Source organism: Oryx dammah, unplaced genomic scaffold, assembly GCF_014754425.2.
Source record: "Oryx dammah isolate SB20612 unplaced genomic scaffold, SCBI_Odam_1.1 HiC_scaffold_8, whole genome shotgun sequence".
Classification (NCBI taxonomy): Eukaryota; Metazoa; Chordata; class Mammalia; order Artiodactyla; family Bovidae; genus Oryx; species Oryx dammah.
The window spans coordinates 35,518,511-35,545,547 of NW_024070192.1; the positions used below are offsets into that span (position 1 = coordinate 35,518,511).

The 27,037-nt window shown below is 49.8% G+C and overlaps 5 protein-coding genes across 14 annotated transcripts in view; 2 read left to right on the plus strand and 3 right to left on the minus strand.

The window, feature by feature from the left end:
• Nucleotides 1-21,943, minus strand: part of PELP1 (proline, glutamate and leucine rich protein 1) — a 48,349-nt gene extending 26,406 nt beyond the window's left edge. Inside the window, exons 1-3 of one of the 9 annotated variants that reach the window (XM_040243588.1) lie at nucleotides 21,684-21,943; nucleotides 9,897-10,042; nucleotides 2,085-2,166 (exon numbers count right to left, since the gene is read on the minus strand). Coding sequence is in view for 4 of the 9 variants with exons in the window: in XM_040243585.1 (XP_040099519.1) it covers nucleotides 9,897-9,959 (63 nt within the window). In the remaining 5 variants the exon portion in view is untranslated. Of the gene's footprint in view, nucleotides 1-2,084; nucleotides 2,167-4,950; nucleotides 5,207-9,896; nucleotides 10,094-21,537; nucleotides 21,651-21,683 lie in introns of those variants that run through there. The other 8 variants (XM_040243587.1, XM_040243585.1, XM_040243589.1 and 5 more) reach the window with 8 other exon arrangements.
• On the plus strand, nucleotides 65-8,525 carry ARRB2 (arrestin beta 2). Of its 2 annotated transcripts, none has more exons than XM_040243592.1 (15): nucleotides 65-171; nucleotides 3,251-3,281; nucleotides 3,803-3,863; nucleotides 3,960-4,004; nucleotides 4,228-4,424; nucleotides 4,697-4,756; nucleotides 5,126-5,193; nucleotides 5,304-5,439; nucleotides 5,670-5,754; nucleotides 6,033-6,105; nucleotides 6,385-6,522; nucleotides 7,252-7,335; nucleotides 7,438-7,517; nucleotides 7,596-7,683; nucleotides 7,970-8,525. In XM_040243592.1, exons 1-15 carry the CDS (start codon nucleotides 149-151, stop codon nucleotides 8,061-8,063), a joined length of 1,263 nt encoding a protein of 420 aa, XP_040099526.1. In that variant the 5' UTR covers nucleotides 65-148; the 3' UTR covers nucleotides 8,064-8,525. The 2 variants fall into 2 exon arrangements, with proteins under 2 accessions (XP_040099526.1, XP_040099527.1); XM_040243593.1 differs by having other exon boundaries at nucleotides 66-171; nucleotides 7,629-7,683.
• On the minus strand, nucleotides 13,866-14,271 carry LOC120866101 (cytochrome c oxidase subunit 7C, mitochondrial-like). Its single transcript, XM_040243597.1, has one exon. It carries the CDS (start codon nucleotides 14,173-14,175, stop codon nucleotides 13,984-13,986), a length of 192 nt encoding a protein of 63 aa, XP_040099531.1. The 5' UTR covers nucleotides 14,176-14,271; the 3' UTR covers nucleotides 13,866-13,983.
• A 38-nt stretch (nucleotides 21,944-21,981) lies between the features above and the next one.
• On the plus strand, nucleotides 21,982-24,425 carry MED11 (mediator complex subunit 11). The gene is made up of 3 exons (XM_040243595.1): nucleotides 21,982-22,208; nucleotides 22,360-22,490; nucleotides 23,328-24,425. The coding sequence occupies exons 1-3, from the start codon at nucleotides 22,124-22,126 to the stop codon at nucleotides 23,463-23,465; spliced, it is 354 nt and encodes a 117-aa protein (XP_040099529.1). The 5' UTR covers nucleotides 21,982-22,123; the 3' UTR covers nucleotides 23,466-24,425.
• The window catches only part of CXCL16 (C-X-C motif chemokine ligand 16), a 4,642-nt gene continuing 1,804 nt past the window's right edge, over nucleotides 24,200-27,037 (minus strand). The window contains exons 3-5 of the mRNA XM_040243594.1: nucleotides 26,686-26,768; nucleotides 24,938-25,357; nucleotides 24,200-24,479 (exon numbers count right to left, since the gene is read on the minus strand). Of these exons, the coding sequence (XP_040099528.1) occupies nucleotides 24,418-24,479; nucleotides 24,938-25,357; nucleotides 26,686-26,768 (565 nt within the window). The 3' untranslated portion in view covers nucleotides 24,200-24,417. The remainder of the gene's footprint in view (nucleotides 24,480-24,937; nucleotides 25,358-26,685; nucleotides 26,769-27,037) is intronic.

Genomic DNA, 27,037 nt, shown 5'->3' on the forward strand with positions numbered 1-27,037 from the left:
CAAGCTGGGAGGGGGGAAGCAGAGGTGGGGGTAGTATAGAGAGAGCGGGGGCGCGCGTGCGCAGTGGCGCGGGGAGGAGCAGGACCTGGCAGCGGGCTAGGAGGCTGTGAGCTATCCGCGAACCGGGCAGGCGGCGGGCGCGCGCACCATGGGGGAGAAACCCGGGACCAGGTAAGAGAGGTGGGGCCATTCGGCGGGACGTGGACGGCCGCACCGGGCGGGTGCTGGGACGGTCCCCAGACAGGAACACCGGGGAGAGAATTCGGGGGCCGGACGCGTGGGTCCCTAGGGGACAGCCATCCGGGGCCGCACGCCTAGGTCCTCGAGGATAATGAGGGGAAGGCATGCCACAGTCCCTGCAGAAAGCGAGGGCTGAAGATCAAGAAACCTGCATCGGGCTTCTCGCAGAGATGTAGGGGACCGGACGACTGGGTTCTCCGGTGCAGTCTGCGTTGCAGGGGCGGAGGAAGGAGCAGGTGGCCGGCCCGGAGGGGACGGATGTGGGCAGACTAGATGCCAGGGGCGGGATCCCCCGAAGACTCGTGCCCAGCCACTTGAAAACCTCCTATCCAGTACCCCACAGGCAGTCAGGCTGCTCCCACCGGCCCCAAGGGCCGGGTGGCTCTGCTTCCAAACTTCTGCTTTCCCCCGGGTTGCTAGGAGCAACAGCTTCATTTTGGGGGAGCAAAGAGTGCTTGGCGACCCTCCCCAATTCTGGGCCTTATCCTTCTTCCCGTGAGTGAGGGGAGGCTGTATCTGCCCAGGGCACGCCATCCACTCCCCGGATGTTTTCTGTGCAATCGAGGCTCCTTCCTTCCACTGACACCCTGAGTTCTCTTTTTTGGTCTCTAGCAAAATCCACTTCCTGTTGTGACCCAACACCTCCGGGGGTGAATGCCTGAGTCTCTGGGGAGCAGGAGAAAAAGAGGAAAAAGATTGGGGCTATTTGCTTCTCTCCAGAGAGGATCAGGAATGGGGGCCTGGTTCTGAGCTGTCACTTGTTCTGCAAAACATTTTACCAGCCCCACAGCTCCCCACCCATAGAATAGGAAATCACAGGTTCCCGAACACTCAGTCGATTGATACTGGAGAGGTGATCAGGAGGAGGACTGGTGTCCTGGACTAGGGGTTAAACACAGCAAAAGGGGAAGTCGCTGACTTGAGGGAGGCCCCAGATTTCCGTTATGTGGTTCAGGGAGGGGGACGGATGGACCACACGGGGACTGCTGACTTGGCACAATTCCTCCCACCTCCATCAAATTCTGGGCCACAGGAAATGGAGAGAATAGCAGGAAGTGTGAAGGGGCATCTGCTTCTGCTGCTCGGGCCCCCCCCCCCCCACTCGGCACCTCTCAGGTCACCCCCAAAACTCCGCCTTCTTGGCCAGCCTCAGTATACACATGCTTGCTCCTCCCTAGCAGGCAGGAGGTTGGCTAGATTAGGATCCAAAGGGCAGGTGCCCTGCAGCTGCTTCAGGGCAATTACTCCAGAACCACACTCCAGTTGTCCAACAGACTGTGGCTGTCCCAACCCTCTGCCAAGGACTCCTAATAGGAAGAAACACTGGGACAGAGAGGAAAACCAGAAGCAAAGGGGAGGGAGAGCTGAAGGCTGCCACAGCAGTCAGCCCCCAGGTGGGGACAAGAGATAGGGTGCTTATCCTAGTTCCCACCATACCAGTGTCTGCCCTCCTTTCCTCGATGGGGGTACCTGGGGGCCTCTGTACCCTATGCCTTATGGTCTTTGGATAGCCTGGCCTTCTGGGAAGAAGGGGCATGTGACTTTGTTACAGTGGATGGGCCAGGTGGCAGGATTTCAGTTTCTACTACCTGGGGACCCTTCCTGGGTATCACTGCTGAGGCAGAGTGGATTGGTAGGAGTAAGGTGGGGCAGCAAAGAACAGGCCCACAAGTGGCCAGGGCACAGGGGTTGCCTGACATCTCCCTATCCTCCCAGCAGTGGGTGGAGTCCAGGCTTAGACCATTTCAGCAACCAGAAAGCGAAATCTCCTTCACTCCAACAAACATAATGCCAAGAACAGAGGCAGGATAGTACAATCATTTAGTGATGAAGAGCCAGAGTACCTCTGTACCCGAATTCCACCATTTATACTCTCCGTGACCTCAGGCAAAATACTTGACCTCTCCTGGGCTTCAGTTTCCTCACCTGTAAAATAGGAATATTAGGACCTCCATCACTGGGTTGCTGAGAGCATTAAATGCAATCACACACCTGAAACACTTGGCATGCTACAGGGCATGAACCATTCACCCAATAAATGTTAGGAAGCATCACGGCGTCTGGCTTATGGCTGCAACTATGCTGAGGACGCCTGAATCAATAAGGCCTCTGTTGCTCACAGTCTAGTGATATAGATGATACACAGCTAACTGCACATTATCACACTACATGTGTGCTAAGTCTAGTTCTTTGTGACCCCATGGACTGCAGCCCACCTGGCTCCTCTGTCCATGGGATTCTCCAGGCAAGAATACTGGAGTGGGTTGCCATGCCCTCCTCCAGGGGATCCTCCCGACCCAGGGATCGAACCCTTGTCTCTTACATCTCCCACACTGGCAGGCGGGTTCTTGACCACTAGCACCACCTGGGAAGCCCTATCACACTACAGGCAAAGCATAAACAAGGTGTGACAGAAACCCCAAAAAAGGGAGTGACTAGAGTGGGGCTGGATCTACTTTCTAAAGGAGGTGACATCTGAGCTGGGCCTTGAAAGACAAATAACATTTTAAGCTGCTGAGATCAGAGACAGGGACAGTTGGAGGTTAATGGAGAGTAGGGTCACACTTAGGAACCGCCCATAATAGAAACCAATTTAGAGCCACTGCTCTTTCCAATACTCCAGCTCTTGTGGGAGGTGGAGACCAGAGATGGAAAGAGGGAGAGGTCTTATACAGACAACGTGCAACCTGCCCATTCAGGTCCCCCTGGAGGTGATCCTCTGGGAAGAGCCTGAGCAGTTCCTCTGGCAACTGGAGGCCATTGCCAGGGGAGGAGGGAAACTACTGAGGGTGGAGCAAGGGGGTTGCCATGCTGGGAGTATTAAGGACTTGTGGTTACCTGTCCTTCTGGGGAGAAGTGGGACGGGGTAGGGCTGGGTAAAGCCCCAAAGCCTCCAGGTGGGAATCTCGGGTGAGCTCTGCCTTCTCGGGCAAGGGAGGGACGAGGTCCTGGCACTGGGGTCCCTGCTGAGTCTGAGGCAGGCAGTGGGTTTCCCTTTCTGTTTTGTTAGGGTCTTCAAGAAGTCGAGTCCTAACTGCAAGGTGAGTCTCCCACAGCGCTTCCCCTCCCGACCCTCCCTGGGCCCTCACAAGGCCCGGCCTGCCCCTAGACGATCCCCAACCCCAAGCTCCCCACTTCCTGTGACAGCTAAGAGCCGACTTCCTTCCCTCCTGAAGCCCCTGGCCGCAAAGGCCTAAGCCAGCCACAGGGCTGGGTGGGGACACATTGGGGTCCTAAGTGAGACTCAGGGGGAGGGGCCAGAAGCCCAGGCCTAGAGGCATCTGGTAAGGCTCTCTAACTGCCTGCTTAGGGCCAGGTTCTCCTGGACACACAGACACACCCACCCACCTGGAACCTGTATTAGGGAGCAGTTAAAAAGCCTCAAGTTCAGCTAGTCAGGGGAAAGCCCACCACTCTCCTCTTGCAACCCTATAAAAACCCAGAGAAACGCCTTCAGAGACCCCCAGCCTGGGAGGCCCAGGGGCAGGTCAGCCACTTCTGAGGGCTCCGAAGCCCTGCCAGCCCCCTACCCAGTCTTCCTGTGACCCTTCTGCGTCCTCAGCTCACGGTGTACCTGGGCAAGCGGGACTTTGTGGACCACCTGGACAAAGTGGATCCTGTAGGTAAGAAAGTGCCCAGGAGGGGGTGTCATGTCCCCCGAGATGGGAGGCAGCTGCTGGGCCCTGACAGGAACTGCACTCCTGTGTCCCCTTCCCCAGATGGCGTGGTGCTAGTGGACCCGGACTACTTGAAGGACCGCAAAGGTACCGGCCCTGAGGCCAAGGGCCTGAGGGAAGGGAGTCGGGAAGGTGGGGTTGGCACTGAGACGGGCCCCAAGGAGACAGGTGGGGAGCTGAGGTGAAAGCCAGGAGCGGGGTGAGATTCGGGCCGGTGCTATGCTGCTGAGGAAGGAGCAGCTGCTGCTACGAACTGGAGGGACATTGGGAGGGGGTCTCCTGACCACCCCACCTTGCCCTCCCTTGCTAGTGTTTGTGACCCTCACCTGCGCCTTTCGCTATGGCCGCGAAGACCTGGATGTGCTGGGCTTGTCCTTCCGCAAAGACCTGTTCATCGCCAACTACCAGGCCTTCCCCCCAACGCCAAACCCACCCCGGCCCCCCACCCGCCTGCAGGAGCGGCTGCTGAGGAAGCTGGGCCAGCATGCCCACCCCTTTTTTTTCACAGTGAGGATGCCCCCACCCTCTGCAGAGCAAGGGGTCTGGGACTGTGTTGGGGGCAGGGGTGAGGCACCTGTTACAAGAAGGTCTGGGAGTAACACTGTGGGACCCCCAGATCCCTTCAGGGTCACCCTGCACTCCTAGCCTCTCTGCCTCTTCCCTGGGGCCCCCTCTGTTTTCCTTTCTCATCCCCAGGAGTCCTCCAGCCTCTTAAGTTGAGATTGGGAGGAAGATTTGGGGACTTTCTGGAAGAACTGAACTCTATTCCTCTGCCACAGATACCCCAGAACCTGCCCTGCTCCGTCACCCTGCAGCCAGGCCCAGAGGACACAGGAAAGGTACGGGAGGAAGAGTCCCGCAGGAGCCAGGGGCACACCTGAGGCGGGCTGAGGTGCTGAGGAGACATCAGGGTGGGACTCAGGGCAGGGAAATATGCCCCGTGGTGGTGGCCCTATGGAACGGGTGCTGTGCCCTGGCCCCGTGCAGTACTGCCTCCTGCTCTTGACCTGCTCATAAGGGTAGAAGGGCTCACCTTGCACAGCCAAGACCGAGCCCAGGCAGGAGCCAGGCCTCGGGGAGGCAGAGGCGGGAGACCCAGGCCCTAGGCTCCTCAGACCAAGAGTCCTTGCCCAAGGCCAGAGAAGCAGGAAGGAAGGGAGTGGTGGCAGGGACCTTGTGTAAGATGTGACCTTTTCTACCCCCTTGAGGCCTGCGGGGTAGACTTTGAGATTCGAGCCTTCTGCGCCAAATCACTAGAAGAGAAAAGCCACAAACGGTGAGGGAAGCAACCTCCCCTCGGGCCTGACCCGGACCCCTGTGGAAGGTGGGAACCAGTGTCTGACCCTCTGAAGACTGACCCTCTCACCACTCACCCTCTGCCCCCAGGAACTCTGTGCGTCTGGTGATCCGAAAGGTGCAGTTTGCCCCAGAGAAACCCGGCCCCCAGCCTTCAGCCGAAACCACACGCCACTTCCTCATGTCTGACCGGTCCCTGCACCTTGAGGCTTCGCTGGACAAGGAGGTGGGGTGGCGATGCATGTGCTGCAGTGCAGGCCCTGGGGGGAGGGCTGGAACCACAGGGCGGGATGATGTTTTCAAAGGAGGCCACCTTAGCTGAGGGTGGGCTTGGGTACAGGCTGGGAGGAGGCCCAGCCCTGTGTGTGTGTGGCCGTGGCCGGGGTGAGGAGGGGGGCATGCTAATAACAGGACCAGTGAAAACACCCAATTAACCTGACCCCCTCCCCTCAAAAGCTGTACTACCATGGGGAGCCCCTCAATGTCAATGTCCACGTCACCAATAACTCCACCAAGACTGTCAAGAAGATCAAAGTCTCTGGTAGGAGGTGGGGGTTGGAAGGGGGCCGCGAGGCAGGGGGGTGGGCAGTTTCTGCCAACATGGCCTCAAGCATCAGCTCAGCCCCAGGACAGAGCCCAGTTTGGGAGACCCACAGGGCTCAAAGACCTCAGGCTGTCTGTTCCGGGATGAGATGGAGGGGCAGTGAGGGTCCTCAGAGGGGCCGGGGCAGTGATGGCCTGGGGCCTGGGTCTGGAGCTAAGCAGGGAGTTGTCTGTACCCCATGCCCCGGCTTGGCACCCGGCCCCTTCCCCCCACAGTGAGACAGTACGCCGACATCTGCCTCTTCAGCACTGCCCAGTACAAGTGTCCCGTGGCTCAAGTCGAACAAGAGTGAGTAGCAGAACAGCCCTGGGAAGGGTGGGCCCTGGGAACGTGAGGACGTGGGTGGTTCTTCTCAAACTGTCTCAACTTACAAGGGCATTCCCTCCAGTCTGAGGGTGGCTCTGAGCTGCCTGTTTTCTTGAGCAGGTTGAGCCAAAACCTACTCCTTGTGACCCGTGCCCACAGAGAGGAGGGGCTGGTGATGGGGGAGAAGCCGCTGGGGGTGGGAGCTGCCCTCTTGCCCCACCTGACCCCTCAGAGTCTCCCTCTCTTGTCCCCACCCCGCAGTGACCAGGTGTCACCCAGTTCCACGTTCTGTAAGGTGTACACCATAACCCCCCTGCTCAGCAACAACCGGGAGAAGCGTGGCCTCGCCCTGGACGGGAAGCTCAAGCACGAGGACACCAACCTGGCGTCCAGCACCATGTGAGGGGGAGTCAGTGGGGAGGGGGGCTGGCTGCAGCACAGGAAACTAGACATCCATTCTGTGCGGCTGTGTACCAGGTTCTGTCCCCAGGGCCAGGGCTCTATCACTGAACAGATCCCAAACACTTCTCCCGTTCTCAGAGGGAGGCCAGACAAATCAGATACAGGACAGAATGTGTAGTGTGTTTAGTGACAGGTGTTAAGGAGAAAAAGCAAGGCCGACATGGGAGATATAAAGGGGAGGGTGGTAGGAGGGATGGGGAGGCCTGATCCAGAGGTGGATTCTGGGTGAAGATGCCAAGGGAGTATGTAACATGGATGTGCAGGGCAGGAGCGCTCCAGGCAGAGGGTACCACAGGCACAAAGACCCTGAGGTGGACCACCTGGGTGTCTGAGACAGGCCCTCTAGGGGCAACAGCTTCATAACATAGGGGCTGGATTTCACCCCTCCCCACCGCTCTGTACATGACCACACACAGCAAGCCTTGGAGGCCAGCCTGGGAGCTGGAAGTGGGGTCAGAGGGCTGATGGAGAGCAAGACAGTGCAGGGTGGCTGGGCTGTAAGGACTTGGGCTTTTACTGAGAGAGGGATGAGAAGGACCACAGCAGGGTACTTCACGTGATATGAGCATGCTGGTGGTATCTGTAGTCCTGCCTCCTCATGGGGGGCCCGGGGTGGGCAGTGGGCAGAGCAGTGGGCTCTGGTCCAACCCCTTCCCCCAATTGCAGCGTGAAGGAGGGTGCCAACAAGGAGGTGCTGGGGATCCTGGTGTCCTACAGGGTCAAGGTGAAGCTGGTGGTGTCTCGAGGCGGGTGAGTGGTGGGCTGGGGAGAGCCTGGGGGTGGGGTGGGGCGCAGGGGTTTCCTCTGGCTCTGCACTATCATCTCTTCTTGCCACCTCTCCCCCAACCCCAGGGACGTCTCAGTGGAGCTGCCTTTTGTTCTCATGCACCCCAAGCCCCATGATCACATCGCCCTTCCCAGGCCCCAGTCAGGTGAGCCTGCCACCCACCCAAGCCCACAAAGGGAGGGTCTGAAGCAAGGCCAGCGGAGAGGAAAGCTGGTCATTTTAGTATCCACCCACCCCCCGGCTCTCCTCCCCTCAGCTGCTCCTGAAACAGATGCCCCTGTGGACACCAACCTCATTGAATTCGATACCAGGTAAGGGACTCATGCCCCACCCCTTCAAGCTTTGACTCTCTGGACAGATTCCTGTAGCATTCAGATCTACCCTATTTTTCCCTTTGGGAGGCGGGATGGTTGAAGCATCCAACTGAGAGGACTTAGGCTAATGAGCTGCCAACTATCACCCCTTCTCTGTCCCTTCTGCAAACATCTCCAGTCCCAAGGCTGCTCTGGCCGGCGCCTCTGTCTCTGGGAGGGGAGGGGACTGGGAGGTGGAGGAGGCCTGGGGCCCCCACCTCACCCCCTCCTTTCTACCACCAAGCTATGCCACAGACGACGACATTGTGTTTGAGGACTTTGCCCGGCTGCGGCTCAAGGGGCTGAAGGATGAGGACGACTACGACCAGTTCTGCTAGGAAGGGAGGCTGGAAGAAGGGAGTGGATGGCAGGGGCCGGGGGGCAGGTGGAGGCAGGACCAAGACCCCCACTGTCACTGAGGGGGATCCCAGTCCCTCTTCCCTTCCCCTCCACCCAGCGGCTTCCTCGACCAACACCCCCCTCCACTCCCCCATCCCCCACCAGATACGCACTGGACCCAGCTCTTGTGGAACATGGGCATTAATTTTTTGACTTCAGCTGTGCTTCCCCAATCCCCCAGTGGGTGGCAAGCTGTGTTCACACCTCAATTTTTTGGAGGGGGAGCCGAAGAGGAGTGATAATAGGAAGAGGGGGAAAGCACTCCCACATTCAACCTCACACCGACACCCGCTCCTGTCACTCTCTCTGCCTCCCATTCCTTCAGGATGAGACCCTTTGGGGGGCAAGACCACTTCATTGTTTCTGAGCATAAAGAAGAAAATAAACCTTTTAATAGGCCGGAGTGCGTGTGTTTTCTGAGCGGCATTTAAGGAGCGCGTCGTGTGCTCATCCGTGACTGTCAGCTGTGGGTGAGACTCAGTCCCTTCTCTGCACCCACATGGCACCTGGCCCACAGGCTGTCAATAAACATTTACGGAATGGCTGAATTGTACCTGTGCCCCAAGGTGAACACAGAAACTTGATTTGGTCAGTCCCGACTCAAAGGCAGTTTGATAAACCACAGAGCAAACTCTCTCATTTACAGAGGGAATAACAACTCACTTTCCCGCAGACCAGATGCTTGCGGGAGGTGGGCAGGGCAGGCCCGTCCCTGTTGGGGCTAACATACACGACCACAGGGTGACCTGTTGTGACTGAGCTGTTTCCACTGCTCCGTGTGGCTGCTCCCACTGTCTGTTCCTGGGGCTCGGTGGGGCCACAGCTGCAGGCAGAAGCCACACGACTGACATCTCTGTGGAGCCTGGTACTTACACTGTCACACACAAGCTGAGGCTTCAGGCAGCCAGAGGCAGTTGTGCTGCTGTGGACAAGTCCCAAGAAGCTACAACCCACCACTGCTCCTCTGACACTCACTGGGGACTCCCAGAGGCTGGGCCCAAGGCCCTGGCTGGGCTGGAGGGAGGGAGTGATACTCTTGACATCCCTCACCCCCACCACCCACTCCCACTCCTGCAGTCCAACCTTCCTTTTTCTCTTAAGGCTCATTCATTTGTGCCATGAACCATCTTGATTTAAATCCCCATCAGGTGCTAAGCATAGCACAGGGATGGCAGTGGTCAAAACAAACTTGAAATCATTACAGTATCTGCTCCAAAGGAGAAACACAGCAGCTAGGGAGCTCTGACTGAGGCGAGGGCTGGAGACTGATCTCCCTGGAGGTGGTGGTGACCTTGGAACAGAGCCCTAGAAGATGAGGAGGAAGCCAGTATCCCAGGCAACAGCAACACCATGTGTGAGGGCAGCGGGAACAGAGCACATTTCAGAGGCTGAAAGAGGCCACAGGGACTGGGACAGAGACATCCAGGGGCAAAGCAGTTCCAGATGAGGCCGGTGAGGCAATGGGGCCCCTCCTACCAGCCTTTAGTGGCTCAGTGGTAAAGAGTCCACATGCCAATGCAGGAGATGCGGGTTCAATCCCTGAGTTGGGACGATCCCCCTGGAGGAGGAAATGGCAACCCATTCCAGTACTCTTGCCTGGAAAATTCCGGGGACAGAGGAGCCTGGCGGGCTGCAGCTCGTGGGGTCACAGTCAGTCACAGAGTCAGACGACGACAAAGCATGCAGGCATGCACATGGCTCATGAAGCCTAATTAAATCATGATTTACCCACAGGCTTTTAGTGCCCCCAGAATGCCAGTGACCTTGCTTACCTCTCCACAGTAGCAGTCTATTTGCACACCCTGGTCTTCTTCACACGGAGGAACCGCCATCATCCCTCTGACTCCAGAAACCTGCTCCTTGACCTCGGAGCTCTTGGCCTGTGGACCTCACAGCTTTTCAGGTGAATCCGAATCCTCTGGGGTGCACGATAAAGACACAGAGTCCTAGGCTTCCACCTTTCTCGATTCTGATTCAGTTGGTCCCAGGAAGAATCCATGAATCAGGATTTTGAATTAGAACACAGTTTGAGAAACAAGGCCTTTTTCCTTTTAGCTTAAAAACATTTCTAATGCTTTTAAGAAAGTGAAACATGCACATAGTTAAAAAAAAAAAATCCGCAGGGAAGAGAAGCCTCCCTCCTGCCCTTGACACCCAGCCTCCCATTCCTCATTCCCAGAGGCAGCCAGTATCATCAGTTCCTTGATTATTCTTCCAAAGACATTCTTCAGACACAGTCATACCCATATAACCTATATTTCTCCCTTATTTTAAATACAGATAACAGCAAACAGTTAGAATTGGACATGGAACAACAGACTGGCTCCAAATAGGAAAAGGAGTACGTCAAGGCTGTATATTGTCACCCTGCTTATTTAACTTCTATGCGGAGTACATCATGAGAAACGCTGGGCTGGAGGAAGCACAAGCTGGAATCAAGATTGCCGGGAGAAATAGCAATAACCTCAGATATGCAGATGACACCACCCTTATGGCAGAAAGTGAAGAAGAACTAAAGAGCCTCCGATGAAAGTGAAAGAGGAGAGTGAAAAAGTTGGCTTAAAGCTCAACATTCAGAAAACGAAGATCATGGCATCCAGTCCCATCACTTCATGGCAAATAGATGGGGAAACAGTGGAAACAGCGGCTGATTTTATTTTTGGGGGCTCCAAAATCAGTGTAGATGGTGATTGCAGCCATGAAATTAAAAGAAGCTTACTCCTTGAAAGGAAACTTTTGACCAACCTAAACAGCATATTCAAAAGCAGAGACATTACTTTGCCAACAAAGGTCCATCTAGTCAAGGCTATGGTTTTTCCAGTGGTCATGTATGGGTGTGAGAGTTGGACTATAGAGAAAGCTGAGCACAGACGAATTGATGCTTTTGAACTGTGGTGTTGGAGAAGACTCTTGAGAGTCCCCTGGACTGCAAGGAGATCCAACCAGTCCATCCTAAAGGAGATCAGTCCTGGGTGTTCATTAGAAGGACTGATGTTGAAGCTGAGACTCCAATACTTTGGCCACCTGATGTGAAGAGCTGACTCATTTGAAAAGACCCTGATCCTGGGAAAGATTGAGGGCAGGAGGAGAAAGGGATGACAGAGGATGAGATGGTTGGATGGCATCACCGACTCAATGGACATGAGTTTGGTTGAACTCCAAGAGCTGGTGATGGACAGGGAGGCCTGGCGTGCTGCGGTTCATGGGGTCTCAAAGAGTTGGACATGACTGAGTGACTGAACTGAACTGAACAGCATACTATGCACTCTTCTACACCTGGCTTTTTTCCCTCAGTCATGCAACTAGAAGAACATTCCTTTAGCAAGCCATATACACCTATCTCATTCTTTATTTCATTTATTTATAATTTGGTTGCATCAAGCCTTAGTTGTGGCACATGGGCTCTTAGTTGCAATACATGGGGTTTAGTTGCCCAGTAGTATGTGGGATCTTAGTTCCCTGACCAGGGATCAAGCTTGCGCCCGCTACACTGGAAAACAGATTCTGAACCATTGGGCCACTATGGAAGTCCCTAGATCTCCCTCATTGCTTTAAAGAGTCGCCTGGCTTCCACTGCCTAGATGTCATTTACTTGTCAGTTGTCTATCAGTGAACATGAAGAATGTCCACTCTCACTAATTCGAACACTATTACAATAAGTCTCCTTGAAGATATGTCTTTTTTCACATGCAAAGTGCATATGTAGAACAAGCTGTTAAAAGTAGAATTGGTGGGGGAATTCCCTGGGTGTCCAGTGGTTAAGACTCCTCGTGCTTTCACTGCTAAGGGTCCGCTTTCAATCCCTGGTGGGGGAACTAAGATCCCACAAGCCGCAAAACACGACCAAAAAGAAAAAGTAGAATTGGTGGGTCAAAGAGGGTGAGCATCAATACTATATATAAAACAGATAACCAACAAGGACCTAATGTATAGCACAAGGAACACATGCAGTATCTTGTAATAACCTAATATAAAGGAAAAGAACCTGAACAAGTATATATAGGCTTCGTCGGTGACACAGTGGTAAAGAATCCACCTGCCAATGCAGGAGATATAGGTTCAATCCCTAGGTTGGGAAGATCCCCTGGAGAAGGAAACAGCAACCTGCTCCAGCACTCTTGCCTGGAAAATCCCACGGACAGAGGAGCCTGGAGCATTATAGTCCATGGGGTTGCAAAAGAAGTCAGACATGACTTAGCAACTAAACAACAAGGATATAAGAACTTCTCTTGTGGTGCAGGAAGTAGCCCCCAAAAAGTATACATACAAAAAAGTATATATGTATTTAAAGTGTATATATATATATATATATAATTGAATCATTTTTCTGTACACCTGAAGCTAACACATTATAAATCAACTACACTCCTATAAAAATTTTTTTTTTAACGAGAGAAAAAAAGGTGAGCATCTTTTCGATCCCTGGGTCAAGAAGCTCCCCTGGAGAAGGAAATGGCAACCAACTCCAGTATTCGTGCCTAGAGAATCCCATGGACAGAGGAGCCTGGTGGGCTACAGTCCCTGGGGTCGCAACGAGTCAGACACAACTTTACCAACTAAAGAACAACAACAAAATTGTTGACTACATATTACAGTTTAAAAACCCATGAATTTTTAATTGTAATATGTAGTCAGGTACAATCATTTTTTAAAAATAGCTTCTTGGTTTTTTGTCACAAAACTTGCCCCTTTGGCTTTCTCACAATTTAACACTTCCTTTTCTTTCCAGACAAAACTTCAGGATCATCATATCAACCACCATCTCAGCAGCTTCAAATGTTCCTCCTTTCACAAAACCTACTCTCAAACCCCACCCTTGGCTCTGCCTAAGCAACACCTCACCCTTCTCCGCTCCAACACGGGGTTGCTGAGGCACTGCCAGAGAAAAATCACACAACCAGTTACTTGTTCATTCATCACATTTTTTTGGCCATGCTGAGCAGCATGTGGGATCTTAGTTCTTCTCACCAGAGCCCCCTGCGCTGGAAGCCGAGTCTTAACCACTGGACCGGGGACTTAACCACAAGTCCCTCAAGAAATATTTTTAACACATCCTAGGTGCCAACACCATGCTAAGCGATGGGTATGGATCTGGGCCACTACAAACTTATAGCTTCTAACCTCAGCTGGGACCCTCAATACCTGATAACTACCAGTCCCCCTCCCCTCCATGTCCCTGGTCACCTCCTTTCTCCTTCTCCCACCCTACTCACTAATTTTCCAATCACGTTCAGAGTGATTTCTCCCCCACTCTTCACAGAGATTAGGCTCTAAGGGATAAATGAATCCCATCTCTTACCAACAAGCACTGACACTGTTTCTCCTACACCACATGCCTCCTCCCGGGCCAGGCTAATCCCTCCATCTGTGCTCAGATCACTCCCCTCCCAACTCCTCTGAGACACTGATTCAGCAAAACAGCCCCAGCTCTTCAACCTCTGCCTCTCTCTCTATTGATTCTTCCTCCATGGTAAATAAACCCGCACAGGTCTCTTTCATTAAAGGAAGAAAGGGAGAGAAGAAGGAAGGATGGAAAGAAGGGAGAGAAAGAAAGAAAACCAAAGAAAAAAGCATTCCTCCACACTTGGGGCTCTTTCACAGTAAAGTATTTCTCAAGTTTTTCCTCTCTCACTTTTTTTTTTTAATCAAATACATATTTAAGAAACCAATAATGCAATATTACTCAAAGAAAATGTAAGCACATGTTCAATTATCATGTTCCATATTTCAGAGAAGAGGCATTAAGGATTTATGCCATAAGTTTATTTACAAACATATCTAGGATGCTGAGTTCAAGGGACTGATCCTTTTAAGAGACTGCACCTCTTAATATGCTCCTCTTCCTATCTGTCTCATGGATTACTTTTTAACCAGTTGGTGTCTTACTATAAAGAAAGGTGCAGCAAATCCAGACCCAAAGTACAAAGTCATCATAGCTAGTAACCTCCACTTGTTTTCCACTGAAAATGGTATATTCTTCCCTGGACCCTTCTCATAGTGGCTCCGATGAACCACAGAGATTGTGAACCTCCAGATGCTCTGTCCCAACATAGCGCTGTTGGACGCTCTACAAAAGATCCAGAGACCGGAGGCGGAAGAAATGGCGGCTGCAAACCTATCGCTCCTTGCCTCACGAACTTGCTCCTCTTAACTGCAAGGATCGAAAGGGAAAATGGGAAATCCCTCTCTCACTTTTCATGTTGATTTAATTTTTTTTTCAAAGCTGTATACCCACACAGTGGAAGGAGTCAGATACAACTACAAGGCCTATCACAGTAAAAAGTAAGCCCCTACCCTCTCTCCAACTTCCTTCTTCTCCCAGGCAACCACTCTCACTTCATCTAGATGTTTCTTTTGGTATTTACTCTGAATCTCCAAACAAGTTTATTTTGCTACTTCTTCATGCTTCCTGCCATGTAAGGTGAAGTCTGAGCCCCTTTCACCATCCCCGCTGCTCCAGCATGGGATACTCTCTCAAGAGCACTCTGTCAACATTCAGGATTTATTGCAAATGTTATCTTGAGCTGCACTATGTGGTATATTCTGATTACCCTTCTCTACTTGCACAACTGTTTCCCCTGAACAACTGTCATTTTTAAAAGTTGCTTATTCTCTGAATTTATCATTAATTCTGCACTATATTCTTCTCCAAAAAAAAATCTATGTATCCTCTCAATTAATTCAAAACAAAACAGATGTGATCTCTCTCTCCTTGAAAACAAAATCTCTCCAAGAGCTGTCTAACTTGGGTCTAACTCTAATCACCTCCTGAGAAGCATACTTGGGAGACAAACTTGAGACCCTGTACATATCAAAATGTCCTTATTCTGTCTTTGCTATTGATAGTTGAGCTGTTGTGAGTCTAGATATCCCCCAAAATCTAATCTATTCTCCCATGGTGCTAGAAAAATATTGATAGTCAACCACCTAAGTAAGGACTGGATTTCTCCAAACCCTCGAGCTGATGTGAGACCACATGACTGAGTTTTCTTCGAAGGAATGTGAGTAAAAATTACATGGGCCTCTCCCTAGCCAGAGAGACAGGTGTGCCTGTGCGAGACAGGTGTGCATCCTCCATACTTTCTCTTCTGCCTTCCTGCCAGCTGTGACCCATGGATGGCAGCAATCCAGTTATGACACTGCAGACAGCAATGCCCCAGAGCAGTGTTTCTCAATGTTTACTGTGCACACAGAGCAGCTGGGGATCTTCAAACAGATGCTGATGCAGTGGGTCTTGGCGGGGCCTGAGAGTCTGCTTTTCTAACAAGCATCTAGGTAATGCCAATCCTATGGCCTGAAAAAACAGATTTTTAATTAATATATTTATTGGACTATGCCATCTTAGTTGCAGCATGTAGGCTCTTTAGTTGTGGCATGTGAACTCTTAGTTGAGGCATGTGGGATCTAGTTCCCTGACCAGGGATCAAACCCTGGCCCCCTAAATTGGGAGTAAGGACTACTTAGCCACTAGACCACCAGGGAAGTTCCATGAAGATCATACTTTTGAACATAAGAGCCTAAAGGATGGCAGAGCTGCACTGCTAGCCTTGGTCTCTGTCTGATTTGTGGAAAATACTGAACTATCCACAATGAACTGTTTCCTGAGAAAAAATTAAGTTCTGTTTGGTTGAGCCACTGCATTTTTAGCCTTCCCAAAGCACAGCTTCAGTAGAGAACTGCAGGCTGGAAATCACTTTCCCCTAAAATGTTGAAGGCATTACTCCACTGGTGCAGACTGTTACTATTCAGAGGCTCAGCGCCATTCTGATTGCTGATCTGTTTTTTCTCTGGAAGCTTTTGCAAGACCTCCTTTTCTGAGACTAGTGATCTGACATTCTATGATGTGCCTTGATGCTAGTCACTTAATGAGCGCTTTTCATCTGGAAACACGTCTGTTCCTCCCCTTTACCTTGTTCTCTTACAGAATTTAAGTCCCTGGACTGATTCTCTAATTTTGTCACTTGCTCTTCAACCCTTTTGCTCAATGTATTCCTTCCCTCATGGTTTTATTTTAAACTGCATTTTCTTCCATTCAATCCTCTATTATAATGTGTGCGTGCTAAGTTGCTTCAGTCGTGTCCGACTGTTTGTGACCCTATGGACTGCAGCCTGCCAGGCTCGTCTGTCCATGGGTTTCTCCAGGACAAGAATACTGGTTGCCATGCCCTCCTCCAGGAGATGGAACCTGAGTTTCTTAAATCTCCCAAATTGGCAGGCAGATTCTTTACCACGAGCGCCACATGGGAAGCCCCAATCTCTCACCTAATAGCATCAATGTTTTTTTCCTTAAGTTTTACCCTTTGTTATCTAAGGTGCTTTTTTTACCCCCCAGTATATTCGGTCTCTCTCTAACCTGAAGTTAGAAAGTTTCAGCAAACATCTGGAAATCCTTTGTTTTAGATCCTTCATCTTTTAAAAAATGCATATTCTTGTTTTAGTATTTATCTGGCTGTGTCAGGCCTTACTGAGTTGGGCATATGGGATAGTTCATCATGGTGCATGGGCATTTCATTGCAGCACAGAGCTACAGAGCTCATGGGCTCAGGAGTTGCAGCACACAGGCTTAGTTGCCCCATGACACGAGGGCTCTTAGTTCCAGATCAGGAATTGAACCCACATCCTCAGTACCAGAAGGGTGATTCTTCACCACTGGACCACCAGGGAAGTCCCTGTCTGCTCATCTTTCAGGGGGACATACTAAGAAGATGACTAGAAGATCTGAGGATACAGTTGGGACTTACAACTGTGGGTTTTACTGGCGGGTGATCCAGCTAACTGCTCTGTTGAAGAACCCCTGACATTAATACCCTTAGGTCTTTTCTCTGAATAGTCAAATTTCCCAGGTAAGAGTCTTCCAGTCTCTGACCTTGAAGGTATAAGCCTAGTTGCCAGAGTTCTAGAAACCACCACCCAGTAAATAACTGTCACTCAATCTCTGTCTTCAATACAATCATACCCAGGTACCCTCCATGAGAAAGACTCTGTTTTCCATCACTAACAAAGAAACCTCCAGCAATCTGATGAGTTGAGGGTAAGTAGTTGCTGAGACACATTAAGTAAAGAAGGAGATGGGGGGGGTCAGTTCAGTTCAGTTCAGTCGCTCAGTCGTGTCCAACTCTTTGCGACCCCATGAACAGCAGCATGCCAGGCCTCCCTGTCCATCACCAACTCCCGGAGTTCACTCAAACTCATGTCCATTGAGTCGGTGATGCCATCCAGCCATCTAATCCTCTGTCGTCTCCTTCTCCTCCTGCCCCCAATCCCTCCCACCATCAGTCTTTTCAAATGAGTCAACTCTTCGCATGAGGTGGCCAAAGTATTGGAGTTTCAGCTTTAGCATCATTCCTTCCAAAGAACACCCAGGACTGATCTTTAGAATGGACTGGTTGGATCTCCTTGCAGTCCAAGGGACTCTCAAGAGTCTTCTCCAACACCACAGTTCAAAAGCATCAATTCTTTGACACTCAGCTTTCTTCACAGTCTAACTCTCGCATTCATACATGACCACTGGAAAAACCATAGCCTTGACTAGATGGACCTTTGTTGGCAAAGTAATGTCTCTGCTTTTGAATATGCTATCTAGGTTGGTCATAACTTTCCTTTCAAGGAGTAAGCGTCTTTTAATTTCAAGGCTGCAGTCACCATCTGCAGTGATTTTGGAGCCCCCCAAAATAAAGTCTGCCACTGTTTCCACTGTTTCCCCATCTACTTCCCATGAAGTGATGGGACCAGATGCCATGATCTTCATTTTCTGAATGTTGAGCTTTAAGCCAACTTTTTCACTCTCCTCTTTCACTTTCCTCAAGAGGCTTTTTAGTTCCTCTTCACTTTCTGCCATAAGGGTGGTGTCATCTGCATATCTGAGGTTATTGATATTTCTCCCAGCAATCTTGATTCCAGCTTGTGCTTCTTCCAGCCCAGCGCTTCTCATGATGTACTCTGCATAGAAGTTAAATAAGCAATATACAGCCTTGTTACTTCAAATAATCCTCCTAATTTTAGTACTACCTACATTCCAGCTAAAATGGACTGGAATGGGTGAATTTAACTCAGATGACTATTATATCTACTACTATAGGCAAGAATCCCTTAGAAGGAATAGAGTAGCCATCATAGTCAACAAAAGAGTCTGAAATGCAGTACTTGGATGCAATCTCAAAAACAACAGAATGATCTCTGTTCGTTTCCAAAGCAAGCCATTCAATATCACAGTAATCCAAGTCTATGCCCTGACCAATAACACTGAAGAAGCTGAAGTTGAACAGTTCAAGACCTTCTAGAACTAATACCCAAAAAAGATGTCTTTTCATTATAGGGGACTGGAAGGCAAAAGTAGGAAGTCAAGAGAGACCTGGAGTAAAGGGCAAATTTGGCCTTGGAGTACAGAATGAAGCAGGGCAAAGGCTAACAGACTTTTGCAAAGAAAACACACTGGTCATAGCAAACACTCTCTTCCAACATCACAAGAGAAGACTCTACACATGGACATCACCAGATGATCAATACTAAAATCAGACTGATTATATTCTTTGCAGCCAAAGATGGAGACACTCTATACAGTCAGCAAAAACAAGACTGGGAGCTGACTGTGGCTCAGATCATGAACGCCTTATTGACAAATTCAGACTTAAATTGAAGAAAAGTACGGAAAACCAGTAGACCATTCAGGTATGACCTAAATCAAATCCCTTACGACTACACAGTGGAAGTGACGAATAGATTCAAGGGATTAGATCTGATAGACAGACTGCCTGAAGAACTATGGATGGAGGTTTGTAACACTGTAAAAGAAGCAAGAAGCAAGAAGCAAGACCATCCCCAAGAAAAACAAATGCAAAAAGGCAAAATGGTTGTCTAAGGAGGCCTTACCAACAGCTATGACAAGAAGAGAGGAGAAAGGCAAAGGAGAAAAGGACAGATATACTCATAATGCAGAGTTCCAAAGAACAGCAAGGAGAGATAAGAAAGCCTTCCTCAGTAATCAAGGCAAAAAGAAAATAGAGGAATACAATAGAATGGGAAAAACTAGAGATCTCTTCAAGAAAATTAGAGATCCCAAGGGGATATTTCATGCAAAGATGGGCACAATAAAGGACAGAAACAGTATGGACCTAACAGTAGCAGACAATATTAAGAAGAGGTGGCAAGAATGCACAGAAGAACTGTACAAAAAAGATCTTCATGACCTAGATAACCACAATGGTGTCATCATTCACCTAGAGCCAGACATCCTAGAATGTGAAGTCAAGTGGGCCTTAGGAAGCATCACTATGAACAGCTAGTGAAGGTGATGGAATTCCAGTTGAGCTATTTCAAATCCTAAAAGATGATGCTGTGAAAGTGCTGCATTCAATATGCCAGCAAATTTGGAAAACTCAGCAGTGGCCACAGGACTGGAAAAGGTCAGTTTTCATTCCAATCCCAAAGAAAGGCAATGCCAAAGAATACTCAAACTACCACACAATTGCACTCATCTCACACGCTGGCAAAGTAATGTTCAAAATTCTCCAAGCCAGGCTTCAACAATACATGAACCGTGGACTTCCAGATGTTCAAGCTGGATTTTAAAAAGGCAAGAGGAACCAGAGACCAAATTGCCAACATCCAGTGGATCATCAAAAAGCAAGAGAGTTCCAGAAAAACATCTATTTCTGCTTTATTGATTATGCCAAAGCCAAAGTTTATTGTGGATCACAACGAACTGTGGAAAATTCTTCAAGAGATGGGAATATCAGACCACCTTATCTGCCTCCTGAAAAATCTGTATGCAGGTCAAGAAACAAGAGTTAAAACTGGTCATGGAACAACAGACTGGTTCCAAATTGGGAAAGCAGTAAGTCAAGGATGTATATTGTCACCCTGTTTATTTAACTTATATGCAGAGTACATCATGAGAAATGCTGGACTGGATGAAGCCCAAGCTAGAATCAAGATTGCTGGGAGAAATATCAATAACCTCAGATATGCAGATGACACCACACTTATGGCAGAAAGCAAAAAAGAACTAAAGAGCCTCTTGATGAAAGTGAAAGAGGAGAGTGAAAAAGTTGGCTTAAAACTCAACATTCAGAAAACTAAGATAATGGCATCTGGTCCCATCACTCCATGGCAAATAGATGGGAAAACAATGGATACAGTCGCAGACTTTATTTTGGGGGGCTCCAAAATCACTGCAGATGGTGACTGAAGCCAGAAATTAAAAGACACTTGCTCCTTGGAAGAAAAAGTATGACCAGCCTAAACAGCTTATTAAAAAGCAGAGACATTACTTTGCCAACAAAGGTCTGTCTAGCCAAAGCTATGGTTTTTCCAGTAGTCATGTACGGATGTGAGAGTTGGACTATAAAGAAAGCTGAATGCAGAATTGATGCTTTTGAACTGTGGTGTCAGAGAAGACTCTTGAGAGTCCCTTGGACACCAAGGAGATCCAACCAATCCATCCTAAAGGAAATCAGTACTGAATATTCATTGGAAGCACTGATGCTGAAGCTGAAACTCCAATACTCTGGCCGCCTGATGTGAAGAACTGACTCATTGGAAAAGACCCTGACACTGGGAAAGACTGAAGGCAGAAGAAGGGGACGAAAGAAGATGAGATCACTGACTAAACAAACATGAGTTTGAGTAAACTCTGGGAGTTGGTGATGGACAGAGAGGCCTGGCACACTGCAGTCGATGGGGTGGAAGAGTTGGACAGGACTGAGCAATGACAGCCCAGCTGTACTGTAATCCCATTGATTCAGGGGTAAATCAAGTTGCTTCTAAGCTTTCTTCCCTGCTGGTTTAGTTAACCATATGACCTTCTGTTTTCCAGTTTCCATTGAAAGTTTTGCTATTATTAATAACTCCTTTCCTTGACCCCTTCCTTAAATCCCCTTATTGTTATCTTCTTAGGATTTAGAAAAAGAGTGAAGTTAAATGCTAGATACCTCAAATTTAACTAAAACCCTCCACTCGCTTGCTAACCCTGGGCAAACTGGCTTCATTCTCAACCTTCCATAAACTGTCAAGATTGATCTTTCCTGAAAGATATAGCTGGTCAGAATCCACTTCTTGAAAACCTTTCAACCGTTCCCAAATGCCTTCAAAATAAAGTTCAAATTCCTTAGCTTGCAAGCCATTTTCTGGTCTGGCTCCCCACTGCGGTCTCCCCAGTAACACCTAGCCACCAACCACAATGCGTTCACTCCAGTCAAACTTATTGGACTTCCCATGTGTCGGCCCCTCACAGCACTACGCGCTTGCTGTGCCTTTCCCTTTTCCACTCCAACCTCTCAGTCACCTGGTTAACCCCCAGGTTCAGTTCAAGCAACATTTCCTCCTAGAATCCTTTCTCTATTCCTAGAGATACACCCTGGGCGTATCCCTAATAAAGCACCTATCCACTCTCACGTGAGAGTCCACCTCACTCACCTTTGTATCCCGAGGCAACCACATAATAAGCAATCAGAGAGGGAAACGGCTGACAGGAGCAAGCGCCTCAGAATATATTGACAGTCCGTGTTCTAGCGGAGCTCCCGGTCAGAGGGAAGCGCTACGGCGAATAATGTCACACTCACCAAGTCGTTTTCCCAGGGCCCCGATAGGTGGCGGAGTGGGATAGGCAGACAGAGGGTCCATGGCTGTCCAGTCTGTAATACCTAAAGGTCCTACCATCATCACCCAGCACCCCGAAGACGCTCAAGAAATTCTTGTAGAAGAAATTAAACAGACCACAACAGTGTCGTGAAGGTGGACAGGTTTGAACGGCCTTAGACTGGAGAAATTTTCGATACTTCGTCTTACCACAGGTGGTCACGCGGTGGGGTCTCGCAGCGGGCATGCGCAGGAGACCCTGGGAGTTGTAGTTCACCAGGTGAAACGAGAAGGGAAAGACCACGCTGAGCATCCTGGGAACTGTGGTGTTGGCTAAGGTGCGCTCTCTGCGCAGGCGCAAACCGACAGTTACTTCCGGGCGTTTTTCCGTAGTATTTCGCAAAAGAAAACCCCCGGGGTAACGATGGCTACCTACAGCCTGGCGAACGAGCGACTACGCGCCCTGGAAGACATCGAAAGAGAAATTGGAGCCATTCTTCAGAATGCAGGTTCGGGATACGATGACGAGAGGGGCGCGACCGCTTGCACATGCGCGGACCAAGTTGGGTTGGAAGGGATCCCAACTGGGTTTAGGGGTGGGTGGGGCTGGCCCTATACTGGCGGTCTTCGGATAGCCCCGCCCGCTCTCCACTCTGGCAGGTACCGTGATCTTGGAACTGTCCAAGGAAAAAACCAACGAGAGGCTCTTAGACCGACAGGCAGCGGCCTTCAGCGCGTCGGTGCAGCAAGTGGAAGCAGAGCTGTCGGCTCAGATCCGCTATCTCACTCAGGTGTGTGTGGTGGAACGTGCTACGCTCCTACCCCAGCTCTCTGCCTTAGCCTTATTCTTCAAGAGTCCGGGGCACAGCTTTGGTCCCTGGAGCCAAGCAAAACCAACCCTACCCAGCAAGCCCGTCGATCCTGGCAGCACCCTTCCCTTCCAGGACAGGTTTCCTGTGTCACTGAGTTGCATCACATGAGCCAGTGGGTGGGAAAGTCCTGGGAGAGGGCATCTAAACAATAGGAAAGCTATAGGATTTGCCCTTAGACATTTGACCTGACCTCAAGTGTACAGCGCTCCAGACAGCTACCTCACGAGAAAAGGAACAGGACTGAAAGGGCTCTGAGGTTATTACAACAGGAAGCACCATTTACTAAACGTGTACAGTGTGCTAGACATTCTGCATTATCTAATCCTATAACAACTCTGAAAAGTGAAACTGTTAGTCTCTCAGCCGTGTCCGACTCTTTGTGACCCTGTGGACTGTAGCCCGCCAGGCTCCTCTGTCCATGGAATTTCCCAGGCAAGAATACTGGAATGGGTAGCCATTCCATTCTTCAGGGGATCTTCCCGACCCAGGGATTGAACCTGGGTCTCCTGCATTGCAAGCAGATTCTTTACCATGTGAGCCATCAGGGAAGCCCATAACAACTCCAGGAAGTAGTTACAGTCATCCCCACTTTACAGAGGAGGTTAATAGAAGTTCATTGATGTGCCTTAGGTAATCCAGCTAACCATCTGGCATAGCAAATTCAAACTCAGGGAAGAAATGAGGCAAAAGACCTGATGACTTGGGGAGATGGGTGAGGGAAGGGGTGCTTCACTGATCAATCTGAATGTCCTGTAGGTGGCCACAGGGCAGCCCCACGAGGGCTCCAGCTACTCTTCAAGGAAGGACTGTCAAATGGCCCTGAAGCGAGTGGACTATGCTCGCCTCAAGCTCAGTGAGGTGGCCCGAACCTGTGAGCAGATGCTGGAGAGCTAGGCCAAGCAGGTGAACAGCTTGGAGGGAGAGCTCCACATATACCCCAGAACAGAATCTGGAGAGTGTGGGCTACCCTGTACCTGCCGTACTGGTCAGAGGCCATGAGGACAAGGGTGCAGAAGGTGGGAAGGAAGACACTTAAGAGACCAAGCCTGTGCACAGCTGTGCCTTGGCTCCTCCAGCAGGTTGCTCCTGCCATGCACTTCACTGAGTACGGACAAGCTCAGACAGAAGATGGAGACTTAGACACCCACTTCCTCATGTCCCTGCCCTAGGCTTCCCGCAGACTTGGACCAAGGAAGACACATTTTTGGTTCACTGAAAAAGACAAAATGAGAACTAAGGGTTTTGCTAATAAAAATAATAACACTAAAACAAGGAGCTCAGACTCTCATTGGGGCATATATGGCGATGTAAGGGGTTGAGGAAGTAAAACCAGGCTGCATGGCAGCTGCTGAGGAGGGAGGGTGGAAAAGCCCAGGCCTTTACTGTGGTGTCGGGGCATGAAGCAGGAGAGGGTGGAAGCTAGGGAGGAGCACTGGTGTGGTGTGAAGTGACAAGAGCAAAATATAAGGGTCATGGGACAGGAGGCTGGTGGGGGTTGGGAGGAGATGTTGAGGGGGAAGATGCTAGGTGGCCATCAGCAGAGAAGCTGAAGCCAAGAATCAGGCATGATTAGGGGGCAAGGGCATAAGACCCCTGTCTGCAGAAAAAAGAGCCAAAAATTATAAAAATAAGTTTTAGTAGTTAAAAAATATGGAATTTATACAAGACATAAACAGTAAATTTTATATGACAGTATAGGAGAAATCCAAATAACAGAGGAAAGGTCTAAGGGAGGTCAGTGGCTGATTAGTTGTGAATTAAACACTGACCAATAAGTAGAGTGTCTACCATGTGCCAGAGATTGTTCTCGTATATTAATTGATGCTGAATAAATCACAATCTGCCCTCACAAGATTCCATTCTGTGCACTGGTTCTCCTGTTGCAGGTATATAATGAAGCGGCAAGATCTGGAAAAAATAAAGACATTAACAGATGAGCTCTGAGATCAAGGGAAGTTGGGCAGGGTATCAGGGGGGCAAGGGGTGACAGCTTAAACTGGGGAATCAGAGTCTAAAACATTAGCTATAGACCAGGTACACAGCAGGTGCTCAACAGTAAAGATCTGTGAATTGAATGAAGGGCTCCCACCTTCCTCCACAGCTTCATCTCCCACTAGTCTGCTCTAGCTGCTGCCACCTTGATGTTGCTCCAAGCACTGCCTGACTTCGAGGGCTGGTCTCTGGCCTATGATGGCGTCCCTCCCTCTCTACTCTGTAGTCGGGCTGACTCTTCACTCATCGAGGGTAGTCAGTGGTGCAGGCATCATCTGTATTTGTCTCTGGGTCTGCCTGGGAGCTGCTGCTGGCAGAATCCCTGCCAGGGAGGCTCTGGGTCCCTGGAGGAGGGGTTCAGAAGCCCAGTTTACCTGGGGGATGTTGTAGGGGCTGCATCCTCCTCCGCTTGCATACCACGTAGAGTAGGACTCCAGTGAGGATGAAAACGATGACCAAGAGGGATAACACAGGCACCATGGCTGATGTCCCAGCCGCAGGACTCGCATTTTCTTTCAGCTGCTTCTGGTTTTCCCTAGCCTCAGGCTCTGCCCCCAGACTGTGGCCCGAAGTGTAAGTGGTAGTTTCATGGGTGGGGATGAGCTTGCTGTCCAAGGACAGTGCTCCTTCCAGAAGAGTGGGTTGCTGGGTACGCTGCAAGGTAGATGGCAAGTACATCTGGGAAGTGGTGGCAGTGTCTGAAGGTGCTGCTTCTGTGGGCTCAGGAAGCTGGGTGCTGTGAAGAGGTGCACCCCCCTGGTGGGTCACCACCCTAGGTTGAGCATGTCTACATTCTGAAGAAGCAAGAAGTGAGGAATCAGGGCTACGAGGTGACAAGGTGAAGAACTAGACAGAGGGCAGGGTAGTGGGTCAAGGAAAACATCAAGGGAACAGCTGAAGGCCAGGAAAGGAGGGTAGAGGGAAAATATGGAGAGATGGAAGTGAGCAACTACAACATGGAACCCCTGGGGCAATCATGTCCTGGGAAGTCAAGACTCCCGGGTTGGAACCCAGACTCTGTTACAAAGTAGCTGTGACCTTGCCCCTTGTCGCCTAAGCTCTCTGGGGTTCATTTCTTTTAGCTGTAACTTAGGGATAATTTTATTAACAAAGGCCAGAGTAGCAAGGAAGAGTAGATGAAATCAGATAGGTGCTCGGACCTGGAAGGACACCTGGTGTCTTAATGGTTGTGTATTTATTTTAGGAGTAAAATACAACCAGCATATCAAATTTGTGACTTCACAGGTGTTCCTGCTTAGGACAAGTTGCCATTAAGTTTTTCAAAAGTAGCTGTTTACACTTATTTATTCATTTCATTGTTTTAAAATTTTACCTCAAAGGAACAATAAAATACAGAACTCTCCTTAATAATATACATGGTTAAATGTCTGGGAATAAAGTATAGTCAAGCCTGCAACTTGGAAGTGTACAAAAAAGATATTAGGCAGATCAATGAGGGATAGAGGGATGCATAGATAGATGGGTGGGCAATAAAGCAAATATAGTTACAATGCCTTAAACTCGATATTGTAAAATATAAAATATATTTGCTTTATTATGGACATATATAAAATACATCCAATATAAAAATCAAACATTATAGAATTAGGTGGTGGTTATATGAATGTTCACTGGACAAATCTCTCAACTTTTGTACATGTTTTCAAATTTCCATAATAAAATTGTTCTTGTTGTTTAGTCATCAAGTAATGTCTGACTCTTTTGCAGCTCCATGGACTACAGCCCATAAGGCTCCTCTGTCCATGGGATTTCCCAGTCAAGAGTGACATCTCCTTCTCCAGGGGATCTTTCCAACCCAAGAATAGAACCCACTATCTCCTCCACTGGCAGGTAGATTCTTTACCCCTGAGCCACTGGGGAAGCCTCCACCACAAAATCCGGAACATAAAAATAGTGCCTTGATTTCAAGAACAACATTAAGTAAATGCACAGTGATAGGATGTATTGGCAAAAATCATGAAAGTGATGGTGAAGGGTTTATGGTAAAGAGGAACTTAAGTCAAAGTATACTGAAGAAGAAAGGGCTGAGGCAAAGAAGGGTGTAAGGTGGCCGCACAGGAGCCCTGGGGACAGGGCCTGGGGAGGAGGGGGAAGCTCTCACCTCCACTGTCAAAGCAGCGCATCAGTTCCTGAACCCAGCGGTCACTGCTGCCTCCACACACAGTTCCGCGGGGTAGCTGGAACCTGAAGAATGACCTGGTCTTAGATGCGTCCCCACTCTCTGTCCCACCCCTGCTATTCTCAGCTCTTTCCTGGTTCCAAGGAAGTGAGCTCACTCCCGAGCTTCGGCAGTTTCTCCTGGGACTGGGAAATTCCAGGTAGGTGGGACAGGGCAAAAGGGAAACTGAAGGTGCAACGAATTAGGGCGAACGAGACCGGGAGGAGTGGGGCAGGGGCTAGACGTCCTCCCAGAAGGAGATCGAGTTTGACCAGAGGATCCTGAAGGCCTGGGA